Source organism: Gouania willdenowi, chromosome 14, assembly GCF_900634775.1.
Source record: "Gouania willdenowi chromosome 14, fGouWil2.1, whole genome shotgun sequence".
Taxonomy (NCBI): Eukaryota; Metazoa; Chordata; class Actinopteri; order Blenniiformes; family Gobiesocidae; genus Gouania; species Gouania willdenowi.
In genome coordinates this window covers 18,122,601-18,137,853 of record NC_041057.1, presented here as the reverse complement: position 1 = coordinate 18,137,853, position 15,253 = coordinate 18,122,601, and the positions used below count along the sequence as shown (strand labels likewise).

Sequence of the window (15,253 nt, the reverse complement as noted above, 5' to 3'; positions counted from 1 at the left end):
AATTAAACCCCAGAGTTTCATCCAGATCAGGTCCGCGTTACGCAATTTTTTTGTAAAAATAGGGGTGACCATACATTTGGACCTACTGTAGTGATATTACTGGGAATAAGAGATTTATTCCAAGCTTTTAGGATCATTACATCACTGGCAAGATTTGGTTATTTGGAGCTTGGCGGGTGTTTCCTCTCAGTGCTTTTGTTTAAATAGTTTTTTTTTTTTCTTGATTTATTGTTGTTAAAGATAAATGTCACATAATCATTCTAGATGTCTTTTTTATGACGGTCACTATCAGAGACTGTGGAGACATGTTCAACCATGTTTCTACATGACCTCTCGGTCAGACCTATTGATCCACCTCACCATTAGCTGTCCAAACTCACACAAAGGCCAGACCAACATCACAGGTCCTCATTGACCGCTGTGAGAGGGGACGTAGAGAAAGCAGTGAGCTAATGTCAGGCTTCTGTGATCAAGGGAAAGAGAGATTCAATGTTGGTGGATTTGTTCGGGTGGCGGTAAATGGCGCCTGTGAGCAAGTCGATACTTCAATAAGTCGTGGGGTGACTGCTTCTCTAAAAAAATAAACATTTCTAAGGATTTATTTTAAACTGTGTGGCTTTGCAGCCATAAAACAAATGTGATACCGTTACCATTATAGGCTTAAAACTAAATGGGTTGTTTTCACTCTATAATGTATTTCCCTTTAGGATAGTGTTGGGAATGTCATTTCACTACTACACAAAAAAGGGATCATAAGAAGTGAAATTTGAGTTTTATCAGTGATATAGTGATGAAGTGTTAAAGGTGCAGTCCGCAACTCTTCGATTGCTCTCTCCCCCTCCCTCCCCGCTGCTCTCTTGCCCTGCCTCCAAAGTTTCCAAAGTCCCTCCCTCAGAGGAGCTAACAAGCAAACGTTAGCCTAACAGCAGCATCACAGTAAAATAACATGCTCTGTTAAAAGCACATTACTGCAGCGCTTCTCTCTCTCTCAACGTGCACACACCTCAGCAGCAGAAGCAACAACACAGCGTCACTTACAGCAGCCCACACGGAGGCTGCTGCGCGCACATGAACAACACACGCACAAGTCGTTTTTATAAGAGTTGCAGACTGCACCTTTAAAGGACAGTGCAGACAGTGTCTCCAAGCCCTCATGGCTGGGAAAGTTTCTGTGGTTTGGGGTTTACCGGCACTTTTTTGCACTGTCAAACCAGTAAAAACCAAACACAGCCGTAATGGGAATTTCCATATACACTCAGCGGTGATGAAAGATTTGAATCTTGCAGTACAATACACTAACATTAGTGAATATAGTCTGCATGACGGATCCTTCTACGTCCCAGGTGGTTGGCATCAGTTTTATTTCTAAATGAAGTTGACCTCAAAGTAACCAACATGGCTTTAAGTGATGTAAGGACAGAAAATCAAAGAATTTAAAGTCGGTGTAAGGAAGAAATAAATTTGTGTTATGAGTTTGTTACACCACAGAAACATGTCATTGACCACTGAGCCAAATTTGAAAGATGAAAAAAATTGCTAAGTATGTAAAATTAGGTCTCAAAATCATGGAAACACTAGCACTTCTCTCTGCTCTGAAACTCTGTCAGTTAGAGGCGCTGGAACCACGCCCACGCGCGGGAAGGGGCGCCGCCTCCGGGTACTGTCAATGGGAGAGCGCAGAGTGAAAGCGCCTCCAGCGTCGATGGTGCTTCAAAAAGTCCTCGGATCGGGCCAAGCGGTGTCAGTGGAAAGGTCTGCTCTACCATAGTCCAAATATGTGTATCCCTCCCAGGTAGAGTCAGAACTGCGCCCGCTAGAGGCAAAACACAGTCGCGGTGCAAAAAAAGTGCTAATTTCATGGAAAATGTGGCACCAGCGGACGCATTTTGTTCCCGAGTCTGAATGTGTGGTTTGTTTTCGGTTGGGGGACGAATTGCCCCCTCTGAAGGCAGTGGAAGTTTGGTGTGCTTCAGCAGCAGGGTCGGGTTTATGCTAATGATGGCTCCGTTATGTAACGCGGCTATGATTTCTGACCCGCCCATTAAATCCTGAGCACAGACATTTTAAACACAGTTTGTGAAGCCTAGCTCCACTATTACATTATAAATTGTTGAATGGCTTTTTACATGTTTTATGGAATACATTTATCACCTATTTAATGTGTTTAGAAGAAAATGGTTGAATTCGCTTTACACAGACTTTATGGTCCTTTTGTCTGTTCTGCCTGGTGCTTAGTCTATATACGATCACCAATCAATCACATCAATCATGCTGTGTTTAAAAGATTTGCATTCCAAATACTTTCAACATAATCGACTGAAATAAGAAAGTTATTGATTTGTCTGCTGTGGGACAGTCCCCACAGTCTCTGCAAACATAAATATAATACCAAAATCATTAATAAACAGAATTTTAAAAAAAAACCTGAACCTGGCCATTTAGAAAAGAAACCAGTCAAATCTATGGAAGATCTCTCTACGACTGGGGAAAGTTCCACTGGGTTTTACAAAGAAGGTTAAATATAACTGCTTTATAGTCAGCATTAAGAAGTTCATATCCGGAAAATAACATCGCTTGATTTCTGTACCTTAATAGAACTAAGAATGATCTTCTATGGTCTATACCGTAAACGTAATGGGGAATAAGCCACTTAAAAATCTGCTGCAATTTCTTTTTGATTACATTATTCAGTGCCTTGATGTTTCAGATTCTAAGTTCCCACTTTGCATGCTGGGAAGATATTCACTCACAGTCCAGGTTTTAAAACTGTGTATCAAACTGAAGTATTTCTTTTAACCGATGAAATGTCAGCATGTGTGTGCGTGTGTGTGACCTGCATTAATTATTATTATTCACTGTTGTGTCATAGACAGTAATGTAAGTTGTGTGTGTGTGTCACTCCTCTGCCACCAGCACTCTAATAGTGAGGGAGCAGGCCGCTCACTCACAGAGGCTAATGTAGCCCACTGCCCCGGGCCATGGACTAAACTGGAGTGTTCTGTTTTCTCTCTGTGTGTATTGTGTCTGGTAATATGATGGCAGACACAATGCACACATCATATCTCCAGCTTTTTATCTGCAGCTCAATCTAAACAAAGTGGAGATGCGAGGGCTTTTTGTTGCTTGGATGTTTGCCTCAAATAAGCAACGGTTCTGAGTATTTGTGTCAATGCTGTACTGTTAATGTAGGTACAATAATTGTTAAATGGGACTTAATGGAACGTCCAGCAAAGGGAAGGGTGGTCGGCCTATGTTGGCACGTTTCTGTGGGTCCGTCCCATGTATTTGGATAAGTGTGTGTATGCGGCTGCTCCCTCGTGGGACTCATTATCACTGCTGTCCCAGATGTCACCAAGCACATGAAACACACATCATGAATAATGGAGTTCTATTTCTACATCTCTCCCTATTCCTCTCCCTTCCGCCTACCCTGTTTCCCTTTCCATCCTTTGTATCTTCTGATGGCATCACTGATGCTTAATCTGCACAGCGCTGCGTCTATGTGGGATGGTCCATTTAGCTTTATGCTGCCTCGACCTGGTTACGATGGCTTTATGAAGGGGAACATATACAATGGCCGCTCTGACCATACATTGAGCTATAGCTATGACAACATTGGCTTTTGCATGTGATCGGTTTTATGTCTGCACCCGATGGTCTGTTCAGACTCCCAATAGACCCCCTCCTCCCCCAGTGTTTACTGTTCAAGTCACACAGGGCAAATTGGGACAGAGCAGTCAGTGGGGCAGAAGAGACGTGGTCCCTTTGCAGAGGAAACCGGACCCTGTACTCACTTACTTCTCTCTGCCACCTCGTCTGTCCTCCCCTCACCTCTGCCTCATCTACTTTCTAACATCCCCTTTACGCGCATGAGTCGGAGGGAAAGGCATGGGGCAGGGCAAAGGCAGAACATGATTGAAAGCTGAGGTAAGCAGTCACAATTGGTTAGGAAAGAGGACAGCAGTTGGGATCAGACAGTGAAGCGTGGCTTTTTAATGAAAACATGACCACGCTGCCGCTTCCTCAGCATCTTGTGCAGATATCTTGACCCCCTTCCAGAACAAGTGACAAAGGATCGAGTGGGAAAAAGGGGTGAGAAATAAACGCGTGAGTTCAGATATCGTTCATGTGGCGTTTGGTCATTAACGCAGATCGACTCTTTCACCGTCTGAACAGATCAGCCCTGTTAACAAAGTCCTCTTTCAGGAGCAGATCCAGCGGGGTGGGCTCGCTTTGCACACTTAGTTGTTACACATCAGTTGTGCCAATAAAACCTGCTTTGAATGCAAATGGAAGGGAGTTAAGAGGGCGCCATTCATAGATGTTAAATAAGTGCGCAGCAGAATAAAAGCCAGAAGAGTGTGTATATTTAATTGGTTGACACCTGCCTCTACTTGGGCTTTTAATGTACACTGAGGAGAGGAGGAGCAGGGCTTTCACTATTAGTACACACCGAAAACACACATCTGATCTGTGGTTTTCTCCTCAGTTTACCTTCTTTTTTTTATCTGGCTTTATCCCACTTTTACAAACAAAACCATGTCATTTGGTCAGCGTTGCCCATCCTCCACTTTAACACATTCTTATGCTCTAAACCTGGACGACTGCCCCCTTTCTGAGTCATTGCTGCTAATGTCAACGCTAACTTCAAGATTAATCTGACTACTGGGGTCCTACTTTAGGACCAATGGGCGTTTCTGCGTGTGTGGTACATGCATGTGTGCGTACATACCCATTTATTAGCAGAGAATATCTCCACAATAAAAAAACCTTTTTTCCTTTCCTTGTTGTGACAGTCGAGACTTTGATCCACCCCACCCCCGAACCGCCACCTTGTACCAAATTGCTCTGTACAGTATCTTGCAGTTGAAAGTAGATTTCATAAATGTTAAAGTCATTTTGTTTAGTGTTCACCTGCTTCAATATAGGCAGCATTGGCCATTGTTTTTGCAACAGAACTAAACAAGAGCACTCAGTGACACAAAGCAACGTAATTAGGGTTGTCCCGATCCGATATTGATGTTGGTTGTTGTTCCGATATCAGCCAGAAAATGAATATCGGACTACATCTAAGATCTCCAATTTATATTATATTTATTCAATTGTAGAATACTGTAGATATTATGTTGGTTTAAATGTATGTAACCAATTGGTTAATAATAGATGGGCCAGTTTTCCTCATATCTACTGTTGCTGACTATTGTTCTCTGTTTGAGTGACATCACTTGATCAAACTTTTCTAACAATACACACTATAAAATAAGTAATAAAAGTATGTATGATTTGTGCTGATATCGTATCGGATCAACATCAGCATCGGACAATACTCAAGGCTGTAATAACGTTATCGTATCGGAAGTGAAAAAGTTGTATCGGGACATCCCTAGACGTAATCCTGTTTACAGACAAACAAATAAATACACAAATAAATGCCTGTCAAAATATTACCTCTTTGGTGAGGGTAATAAAAAAACAAAACAAATTAAAACATATATTTTTCATACATAACCACACTAAACACCCACTTTAAACGCATGTGAATGTTATTTATTTACCGTTTGGTGGTTTACAGGGTTTTTCCCTCGTGGTCAAAACACTAACTCTGCATTTATTAATCCATCAATTGACAGGTCTAACGAACCAATATATGTGTTTACCATTTCGTTTTTTGAACTATACATCTGTCTGAACACACTTTTTAAAACTTTTTGATCATATCAAATATCCATAGATCCAATAGAAGGTCCATACGCAGAAATCTCACAGGAACATCACTGGTTTTGTCACGTGTAGGTGTAGTTGCAGACCCAAATGCAGGTATGGAGGCGGAGCTCAGGTGCAAAAAAAAAAAAACAATCTTTATTGATTTTTGAGGCAAAACACTTGTTGTCGATCCAGGAATTACTGGCATGAAACCGAGCCTAGATTACAAGTGAAACATGTAGAAAAACCATAGTAAATATCCCAGCACTGAACTGAAGCAAAGCCTCCCTATTTATACACCACACTTAATCAATTACAGCTGGTGACCAATCAGCAGGAGGAAGGCCAAGAGTTCCTGCCTGCCCTCCAAAATAAAACCCCATCCTGACAGGTTTCCCTACTCCCGTCAGAGCATAATGTTCACTCTATTGTGTTAGTCAAGATAATTATGTTTAAGTGAGAAAAAGGATAGTTTCGACTATATATAATGGAGAATCACTACTTTTGAGTCTGTGTTCACAAATGCTCACAAAGAGTTTTAACCGCACATCGATGTAATAAGTCCTCACTTTGCGTTGAAAGTTATTTTTCAAAAATAATTTAAAAATGGTTGATAAATTAAACAGGGGGCATGTTGGTTTGTTGCAATTTTATGTAAATAACCTGTGATTGGATACAAAGCTACTTACATGTGAATCTGAGAAGCTATATTTAGTCACTTCCTGCTGATCCAGCTTTTACATCTACTTAAAACAACCGACTTGTGTCGCGTGTTTTCACCGATGCTTTGTAAACGTTCATCACGCTGAAGGCCAAACTGTTTCCTCACTGACGATTGTTAGCAATTTGTGCTTTAATAATTGCTGAAAGTACACCAAAAAATGGTCACAGAACGACAGTGAGAATACCCTAGCAACAGGGAGAGGATGAGGAAAGCGTAAGAGTGGGAGGGAGGGGAAAGATGCAGAACATCAATAAATAATGGCCCACTGAGGAGGTGGAAATATGGGCCTCGTTATCTTTGCACCGACACCTTCATTTGCATGTGAGAAAATGGGGCTGCTACTAACCTGCTCACATGGTATATACTCCTGAACCCACATGGGCTACAGTACGTATCCTATTTATAGACCATATCAGGCTTTATTTTAGTCCATCGCTCTTATACATTATTTCTCTTCTTTATTTCCGTTTTGTAAGGAATTAGTCACAGCAGCAGCTCGGGTCGAGTGTAACTGTGAAGCTGTCTGTGTTTCATGGAATGAAAATAAAAGGTACTACTAGACGTGAAAACAAACCTTTGATTTTACTAGAAAAGTTTGTTGGAAGCTGATGTGAATGATTTACTATATGAGCTTGTAGTTTGAGTAAAATAATCCGTGTATCATTTGTTCATTCGGTTTTTCATTATGTAACAAAAACATGAAAAACAAAAAAAAAAAAAACACTCATTTTTTACATCTGTTTCCAAAAACAAAATGAAAAAACGGAAAACGCCTTGTTTTTCAAATTCAAGCTCTTTTGCGAAAAACGGAAAATAACACATTTATCTGTTTTCTCCAGTACCGATTTGCCAAAGTACGTGACCCGAAAGTGTACTCTCATTATACGCTGATGGCTATGCTAACGGCAGTTCGGCATGACAAGATCGCTGCTTCCAACTGTGCATCAGAAACGTGTCCTTTTGGCTTTAGCTGGTGTTGGGCACAGAACCTCCTCACGGACATTTCGGAGGATTTAGAGAATCATAAGTGTTGCAAAGCTAAAGATATCTCGGAATGTGTAACGCGTCACTTCCGGGTCGCGTACTTTGGCAAATCGGTAATGGAGAAAACAAATAAAGGTGTTCGTTTATCGTTTATCGTTTTCTGTACTGAAGCAAAAGAGCTTGAATTTGAAAAACAAGGCGTTTTCCGTTTTTTCATTTTGGTTTTGGAAACAAATATCAAATAATGAGTGTTTTTTTCGTTTTTCATGTTTTTGTTACATAATGCAAAACAAATGAACGAATGATACACGGATTTAAAATGTTTTGCAGTGATATATCAAGGGAAGTACTGTATACCCTGGGTTAAATGTTCAATGGGATTTATAGCCTTTCCTTTAAATGTATAGATATATATGATGGTATACATATATATGTATGACATATGTGTGTATATTTCTATATATGTATATATTAATTGGAATAATTACTTACATTTTTGGCTATTTAATCTTTTTTATTTCTTTAAGATGGACTATTTTTTATTGTGTACACATGTACTTGTAAGTTTTGTAACTTCAGTTTTTTGGCACTAATAATGATGCTCATTTGTTTCTCTGAAATATTTTGTTAATTCTAAGTGGTCATGTGACATTTTTGATCACATGACTTTCTAATTCATTATAGACCCAGTATACCTGCCCTGACGAAGGCCACATTGGCTGAAATGCGTAGAAAAACTTTTTAATGTTTCTGTAGCCCAAACCTTAATAAAGGCTTTTTAAGATTGCCTCAGAAATCTTTGGAAATAAGGGAAAAATATTTGAAACTCTTTGCTCAATGGGTAACTAATCAACGAGCCTAAACGCTGAAACTTTCTAACGTGTAAACTACTATTTTATCAAATATCTAAGGGTTGAAATGTAAATAAAGCAATTCAGAAAGAATCTGTTTTACCACATGGTTTAAACGTTTGCTCATTACATTTTTACATATGAGATTGAATATGAAATTATCACCAAGTCCACTTTATTACAGGTTTAATTCAGGCTTAAATAGAAAAGCCCTTAAAGACATTTCTTTTGTAGAAGCAGATTATAAAACACTTCCCCTCTGGATCTCATCTTTCACACAGTTTTGTTTTCATGAATGCATCTCATTGAAACTGCCCAAACTCATGCAGGATCCAACAATGTCGCTGTCCTCTAGGCAATGCAGCTTCTTTCAAAGACCTCCTTCTTGTGTGAAAAGACTCTTTATGAAATCATTTAGAGTAAAATAAAAAAACACTGTTTGTCCCCTGAAGAGTCCTGCTCTCTGTGAATATAGGGGCCTTTTTTTTTTTACTCGAATGTCAGTATGACTTGTTCAACTCTCAGATGTAATAATCATGTTTGGGTGGAGGCTGACAGTCTTTCACCTGCTCTGCTTGTGTTTTGACATGTTTTTTTTACCCATTAAGACTGAATATTGTGTATTATATACAGAATTCTGTGCAATATTGACATTTCGTTCTCACAATTAAAGTAACATTTCTATGAAGCGCTAGCTCCGATTCTTTTATCTACTCCAGTCGGCATGAATAAAAGCTGAGGGAGCGTCGTGATTTAAGATTTACTAATTAATATTTTACACTGTCTGCCATTCTAAATAGAGATGGAGAGAGACTGACGAGGGAGACGGATGATGAGTGGGTTCACACAATGACATGTCATGGACTAATACGATGAACAAATCACTCAGTTAAGATGGACTGATAGCAATGTGTAATCAGAATTATTGAAGAGGCTGCAGAGGAGGTGAATTCAGTGTGGCTATGAGCGCAGACAGAGGGTGTGCTGCTGACAGATCCAGCTGACTCCCTCTCCCTGCCTGTGTCAGAGTGTTGTGACAGGCAAGTCGGCGGTGTTGTGGGAGTAACAGTCCTAAAGTGCTCATTATCCTGTAAGGCTTCATTCTGGGGGGCAAACAAAGGCTGCTGGGAAATTGCTGCCTGTGCCTCCCGTTGGGGTCGTACGATATGTTTGATACGAACACTTGTCTATCACAGCTAAGCCTGCCCAACCCGAGGAAAAGAAAAACACGTGGCTGATAGACACGTCAAAGCATCCAATCAAGCTGCTGCTCTGTTTAAAAGCAACAGCTGATTATTCACGCTCACACACATGGATTAATCCCACTGTGCAGTAACAGCCATTTTGAAATATGTCCTGAGTCAGCTAGTATGGGCTTCAGCCCACCTTTGTAAACTAAATGATAAATTATAGTGCCTGCGCAGCAATGGTCGGGGCCAGGATATTATAGGCAAAACAAGACAGCAGCTGTTAGCGTTTAAATGCAGATTTAAAACGGCTGTTAAAAATATAGTTATTAAAGGGTACCTGTAGTGAAAATGTATGTAACAAAAATACTTTTTCCTGTCCTAAATGGAGGCACTATATAGTTTATGCCCGAAGGTATAAAATCTTTCTAAAATGTCCTTTTTAACTAAAAAGGTGCAGATATTTTGGTTATATTGGTAATGCATTAAACACATTTTTTGTTGTATACATATTCACTACAGGTACCCTTTAAGACAAAAATTCAAAAAACATGTATTGCATCTAGACAACATGGAGCATGTTTTTAACTTTATTGGCTCCGTAAGTGAAAAAACTGATGTGTAAAAATGCTGTTTTTGCATCGACCCCAATTATTTGGATGAGAGCAAATATTAAAAAGCTGTAAAAAATTCTGTTTCTTTTAGATGCAATTCAGGTGTTTTCCGAACTTCATCCTCAATGACTCCAAAATGTTGTCTTTTTATGAACATTTAAAATGCATTTAGCAAGAATTTGCAAGTATATGTTTGCAGTATGGGCTCAGTTGTCAATAAATCCAAAAGCAGTGTGGATCATTTTAGTAAAGATGTGCTGTAAAAGGTTTGGTGTCAGTTGAGCGAAAATTGGAGTTTTACAGTTTTTGAAAATGAGTGTCGGAATTCATAATTTACAATATTTGTAAAATGTCGAACTTTAGTGGCTTGCTGTAGCGCTACCTTTAGGACTATGGGTCTGTTTTTGCAGCTGAGGTAGTAATATTCCTTCTCCAAAGAAGAACAACACACAACATAATAGGTTCCAACAATGATCGATGATAAAAACCGGTATTTAAAGTGTCATTTTCCCTGAGCAGGTTCAAAACATAACGTATGTGAATAACATAATTTATCAGCGGATATGTCTATGGGAACGAATAAATCACTTTGTTAACAATCACAGGGAATAACTAGTGTAAACTAAATAAAAAAGCAACCCTTACAAACTAACCTCGCTCTGACTTGTGCTGCAGAGAAAAATAAGCACAGCATGAAAACTTCAGATTATTACAGAGCCTGGATTGTGTCAGACAGACAGAGGAAAAGACAGCTCCTTTCTCAAAGAGTTACATTTGATCCTTGGCTTTTCATTTAGTTTCCACACGTAAAAGGAGGCAGATTTGGATAGTTGGTTGATGTGAGTGCGATGCATAAGAGTTATTTGCTGTGTGTAGAAGGAGACTGTAAATCTCTCATGTCAGCGTGTGGTGTAAGTGACCGCTGTGTGTCCTTTAGTTCTTGAAAGGGTGCCAATGTTTGGCAGCTAGGCTATGGCTATGGAGTACGTACAGTAGATGTGTTTATTTTGTGGAAATCTATTTTGGTGGTGAGGTTTCTATCAGGTGGGAAAAAAAAAAAAAAAAAAAACATGTATTTTCTGAATGTGTCTTCCTTAGGTAACAGGTTCTCCCTGACCTCCTTCGGGGCTCTTTACATCTCTGATGTTCAGAAGGAGGATGCCCTCTCCACCTACAGGTGCATCACCAAGCATAAGTACAGCGGTGAAACACGGCAGAGCAACGGAGCCAGGCTCTCAGTGATGGGTGAGCTCTAGAGTTTTCTTGGTAACACTTTACTAGAAGTTTTATACATAAGGCTGACATTACGCTGCCATTATTATGACATTTCACCTGTTATTAGCATGGGTAAGGTGTTATGAAGGCTGTCATTAAGTGTCCTTCGTGACCCTAACCCAGGGCGGCTGGGCAACTCTATCACGGTGGGGGTGGGGGCACCAACATGTGATAGTACCTGATCCGAGGGCCACATGATCAAAATTCATGTCATTATAAATTATAATAGTTTTGATGTTTTGTCAGTTTTTAGACGTTGTGTGTGTTTTTGGAGTCATTCTGTGTCTTTTTGTTATTTTTTGTGTTCTTGTTGTAATTTTGTGTATTTTTTTCTGTTTTTTAATGCATTTTTGTTGTTGATTTGTGGATTTTTGGTATCCCTTTCTGTATTTTTGTTGTCGTTTTCTTCATTTTCCTGTCATTTTGTGTAAATTTGTTAATAGTTTGTGTGTCTTTGGAGCTATTCTGTATTGTGTTGTGTTTTTGTAGTCATTTTGTTCAAGTGGTTGTTGTGTCTGTTTTATGAGTCATTTTGTATGTTTTTTGTGTACCTTGTGTATTATGTCAGACTTTTTATACCTTCCAACTTCTTGCGTTACAATTTTTGGGGATTTGCTTTTGGGCCAAAAAAAAACATTTGACTGAGGGTCACATCTGCCCTAACCCTACCTAACCCCACAAGATCCCTCCACCTACCCCAAAAAATGCCAACATAGCTCCAAAGGTGTCACAATTTAGCGAACAACACTTAATGACAGCCTTCATGACACTTTATTCATGCTCATAACAGATAATGACAGCGTAATGTCAGCCTTATGTATAAAACTTCTAAGTGTGTCATATCTAGCCTCTCACTTACCCACGTCTCTGCCTCAGACCCCAACGAGTCCTCGCCCACCATCCTGGACAGTTTCCAACCACGGGAGGTGTACGCTGGCCAGAGTATCGAGTTACCCTGCACGGCGGGAGGTTACCCCAGCCCCACAGTGCGCTGGCTAAAAGATGGTCGTCCGCTGCCCTCAGACGCCCGCTGGACACGGCGTTTGACGGGGCTGACCATAAGTGACCTGAGGCAGGAGGACAGTGGCAGTTACGCCTGTGAAGTCACCAACAGTTTCGGCTCGAAGGAGGTCTCTGGACAACTTCATGTTATAGGTGTGAGATCACAACACACACAAACACACACAGACACACACAGACAGACTCCCACGCTGTCTCATTCATGAATCATCCTCACTGACCGACACATTTATAAACACCATTCTTTTTGCTTGGAGGCACATGTGAGTCGCACCTAGAGTGTGTCTCTATCAAAAGTGTGTGTGTGTGTGTGTGTGTGTGCGCGTCAGCTGTTTGACGCCCCATCAGATCAGGCCTCAAAAAAGAGAGACAGGGCAGTAATCCGCCAAGGCTGATTCCATAACACGGCTGCCAGCATCGTTCACCATCATGGAGACGGAGGTGAGGGAAGACAGAGATAAAGAGCAGGGGTCACACCAGGAACCATCAGACATCCAGACAGTGGCGGAATGACATTATCTGTTATGTATTAACAAGATGATAAGAGAGGCTGAGATAAGTGTGCATTGTGGAGGGTATACAAAGAAACAAAGGGAGTGAGACAAGACAGAGGGAGAGAATAGAGAGGCAGCGGCAGGCTTTGCCAGTGGGCACATCATGGCAGCACACTCTGTGACTCTGACAGGGTGGGGGAGGGGAGGGGGGGCCGAGTGATGCCCCCCAGCATACACCACCAGCTGCCTTATTGCTCACTGACATTTGCGCACACACACACACACACACACAAGTGGACACAAATGTGAAGAGAAATTTCCAGCTGCTTTTTTAATGAGTGCGTCGAACTGATTGAGTCACACCACAGCTGAGTGTACTGACTGACTCTCTCTATCGCACTTGGTCTCTGCGACTGTAAATGCTACTGTATGCATGAATCACTGTGTTGAGCTTGAACGTCACTGCATTAATGAAAAAACTTTCTTAAAAATAAATCAACCTCGCCGATCAAATAAGCCGAAATAAAGCTTGAATGTTTGTTCATCATGTAGAACATAATGTGTCAAACTAAAGGCCCCGGGGCCCAAATCCGGCCCTTTGGAGCATCCAATTCGGCCTGCAGGAGAAAGTAAAAATGACAGAGAAAATTATTGTGTAAATGAAACTCAACAATATTTTCAGGGGCTCACAGTTTCCTAGTGCTTATACAGTATCTCATGATTGCAGTCATTTTTTTAAGTTAAAGTGGTCTAGGAAAAATCTAGGAAATTTAAAGTGAAGATCCTGTTGGGACTGACATCTATCACTTGGATATTGTCAGTTTGTTACATATTTTGTATTTTATGTATACGTAGAAGTCTAAACTAGAGCACAGTAATGTTGAAATTACTTGTTTTCCCGCATAAAATCTGTGGTCCACTTGAGATCATACTGTACTGCTCTGTATTTGGCCCCTGAACTAAAATGAATTCGACACCCCTGATATAGAGGATAATGTGCTAAGGCCCTGGGGGCCAAATCTGGCCCTTCAGAGCATCAAATTTAGCCCACAGGAGAAAGTCAAAATGACAGAACACATGACACAACTAAATCATTTTTAGATATTTCAGCCCCTCAAAAAAGTAATTAAATTATAATCCACAATATTTGCCAGGGCTCACAGTTTTCCCACGCTTATATAACACGATTTTTGTCTCAATATGTCATGGGAAGACAGGAGTGTGTTTTTCAAAATAGTGCATTTTTTCTCAAATCATTCCTCAAATTCTATCCAAATTAAATAAAAATTGGTCACAAATCAAGGAAATTTAAGTGAAGATCCTGCAGGGACTGATATGTTATTTATTGTCTGTGCTTTACACACTTGACATATAATTTATATTTGAAAGAGCAATAGGGCACATTCATGTTGAAATTGCTAATTTTCCCCACCTATATTCTTCAGCCCTTCTGACCTAAAACTGGATCATATTTGGCCCCTGAACTAAAATGATTTTCCCACCTCTGATTTAGAGGATATTTAACACAGTGTATAATGTTGCTGTAAAAGGTCATTTTAGATATAAAAACTAGATTTTGATTGTATATCCTCAGCATAGCGAGCTTGAAAAGATTAAGAGATGCTCTTCCACCTCATTTTTCCTCCTCCTAGATCCACTTCGAGTGACCTTGTCTCCGAAGAACCTGAAAACAGGCATCAGCAGCACACTGTTCTTCACCTGCTCAGTGGAGGGCTCTCCAGAATATACCATCAACTGGTACAGAAACACAGAGCCAATCATCCCCGACCAGCACATCTCCATCCAGGGGCAACACAACGACACCCTGCAGATCACTGCTGCGCAGAAGTTCCACTCTGGGGCTTACCAGTGCTTTGCTTCCCGAAAGGGCCACACAGCTCAGGACTTTTCCATTATTCTACTTGAGGGTAAGTGGACTGTGGGGGTTTTAAATGGAGACTGTCAGTAGCTGTGTTTCCATTACAGATTTTTACAAAATATAGGCAATATTTTTTGAATGTCGACAAAATATGATTGCGCTTTGAAGGTGGTTTTTGGCAAGAGTCTTGTAACTTCCGTGAAATCTCATCCCTCGAGACTTTGCTGCAGGAAGAGAGACGCTCAAGTATTCCTTATAACACTCCACATTGCTTTGTTGTTTATTGCTATCTAATGTGGCAATAATAACTTCTCCTGTCTACACGTACAGCGCCATGAAGTGGTCAAGTGACCAGGTACATCACGTCATGTACGTCACGTTCTGTGACCTGTAATTGCGTAAAAAGTGTTTCCATTGCGTTTTGCGATACATTGCAATATCGAAACGTCTGAAATCCAGCTTCATAAAAACGTACCGTTATTTCAGGTGTTTCCATTGCCAGTTTTTATTGCGCTGTTTAGA

The 15,253-nt window shown here is 40.5% G+C and overlaps 1 protein-coding gene across 5 annotated transcripts in view; it reads left to right on the top strand.

Moving 5' to 3' along the window:
- LOC114475516 (Down syndrome cell adhesion molecule-like protein 1 homolog) overlaps positions 1-15,253 on the top strand; it is a 75,267-nt gene that overhangs the window by 29,282 nt on the left and 30,732 nt on the right. For all 5 annotated transcript variants that reach the window (XM_028466391.1, XM_028466390.1, XM_028466389.1 and 2 more), the window contains exons 4-6: positions 11,162-11,308; positions 12,215-12,493; positions 14,505-14,780. In XM_028466391.1, coding sequence (XP_028322192.1) covers positions 11,162-11,308; positions 12,215-12,493; positions 14,505-14,780 — 702 coding nt within the window. The remainder of the gene's footprint in view (positions 1-11,161; positions 11,309-12,214; positions 12,494-14,504; positions 14,781-15,253) is intronic.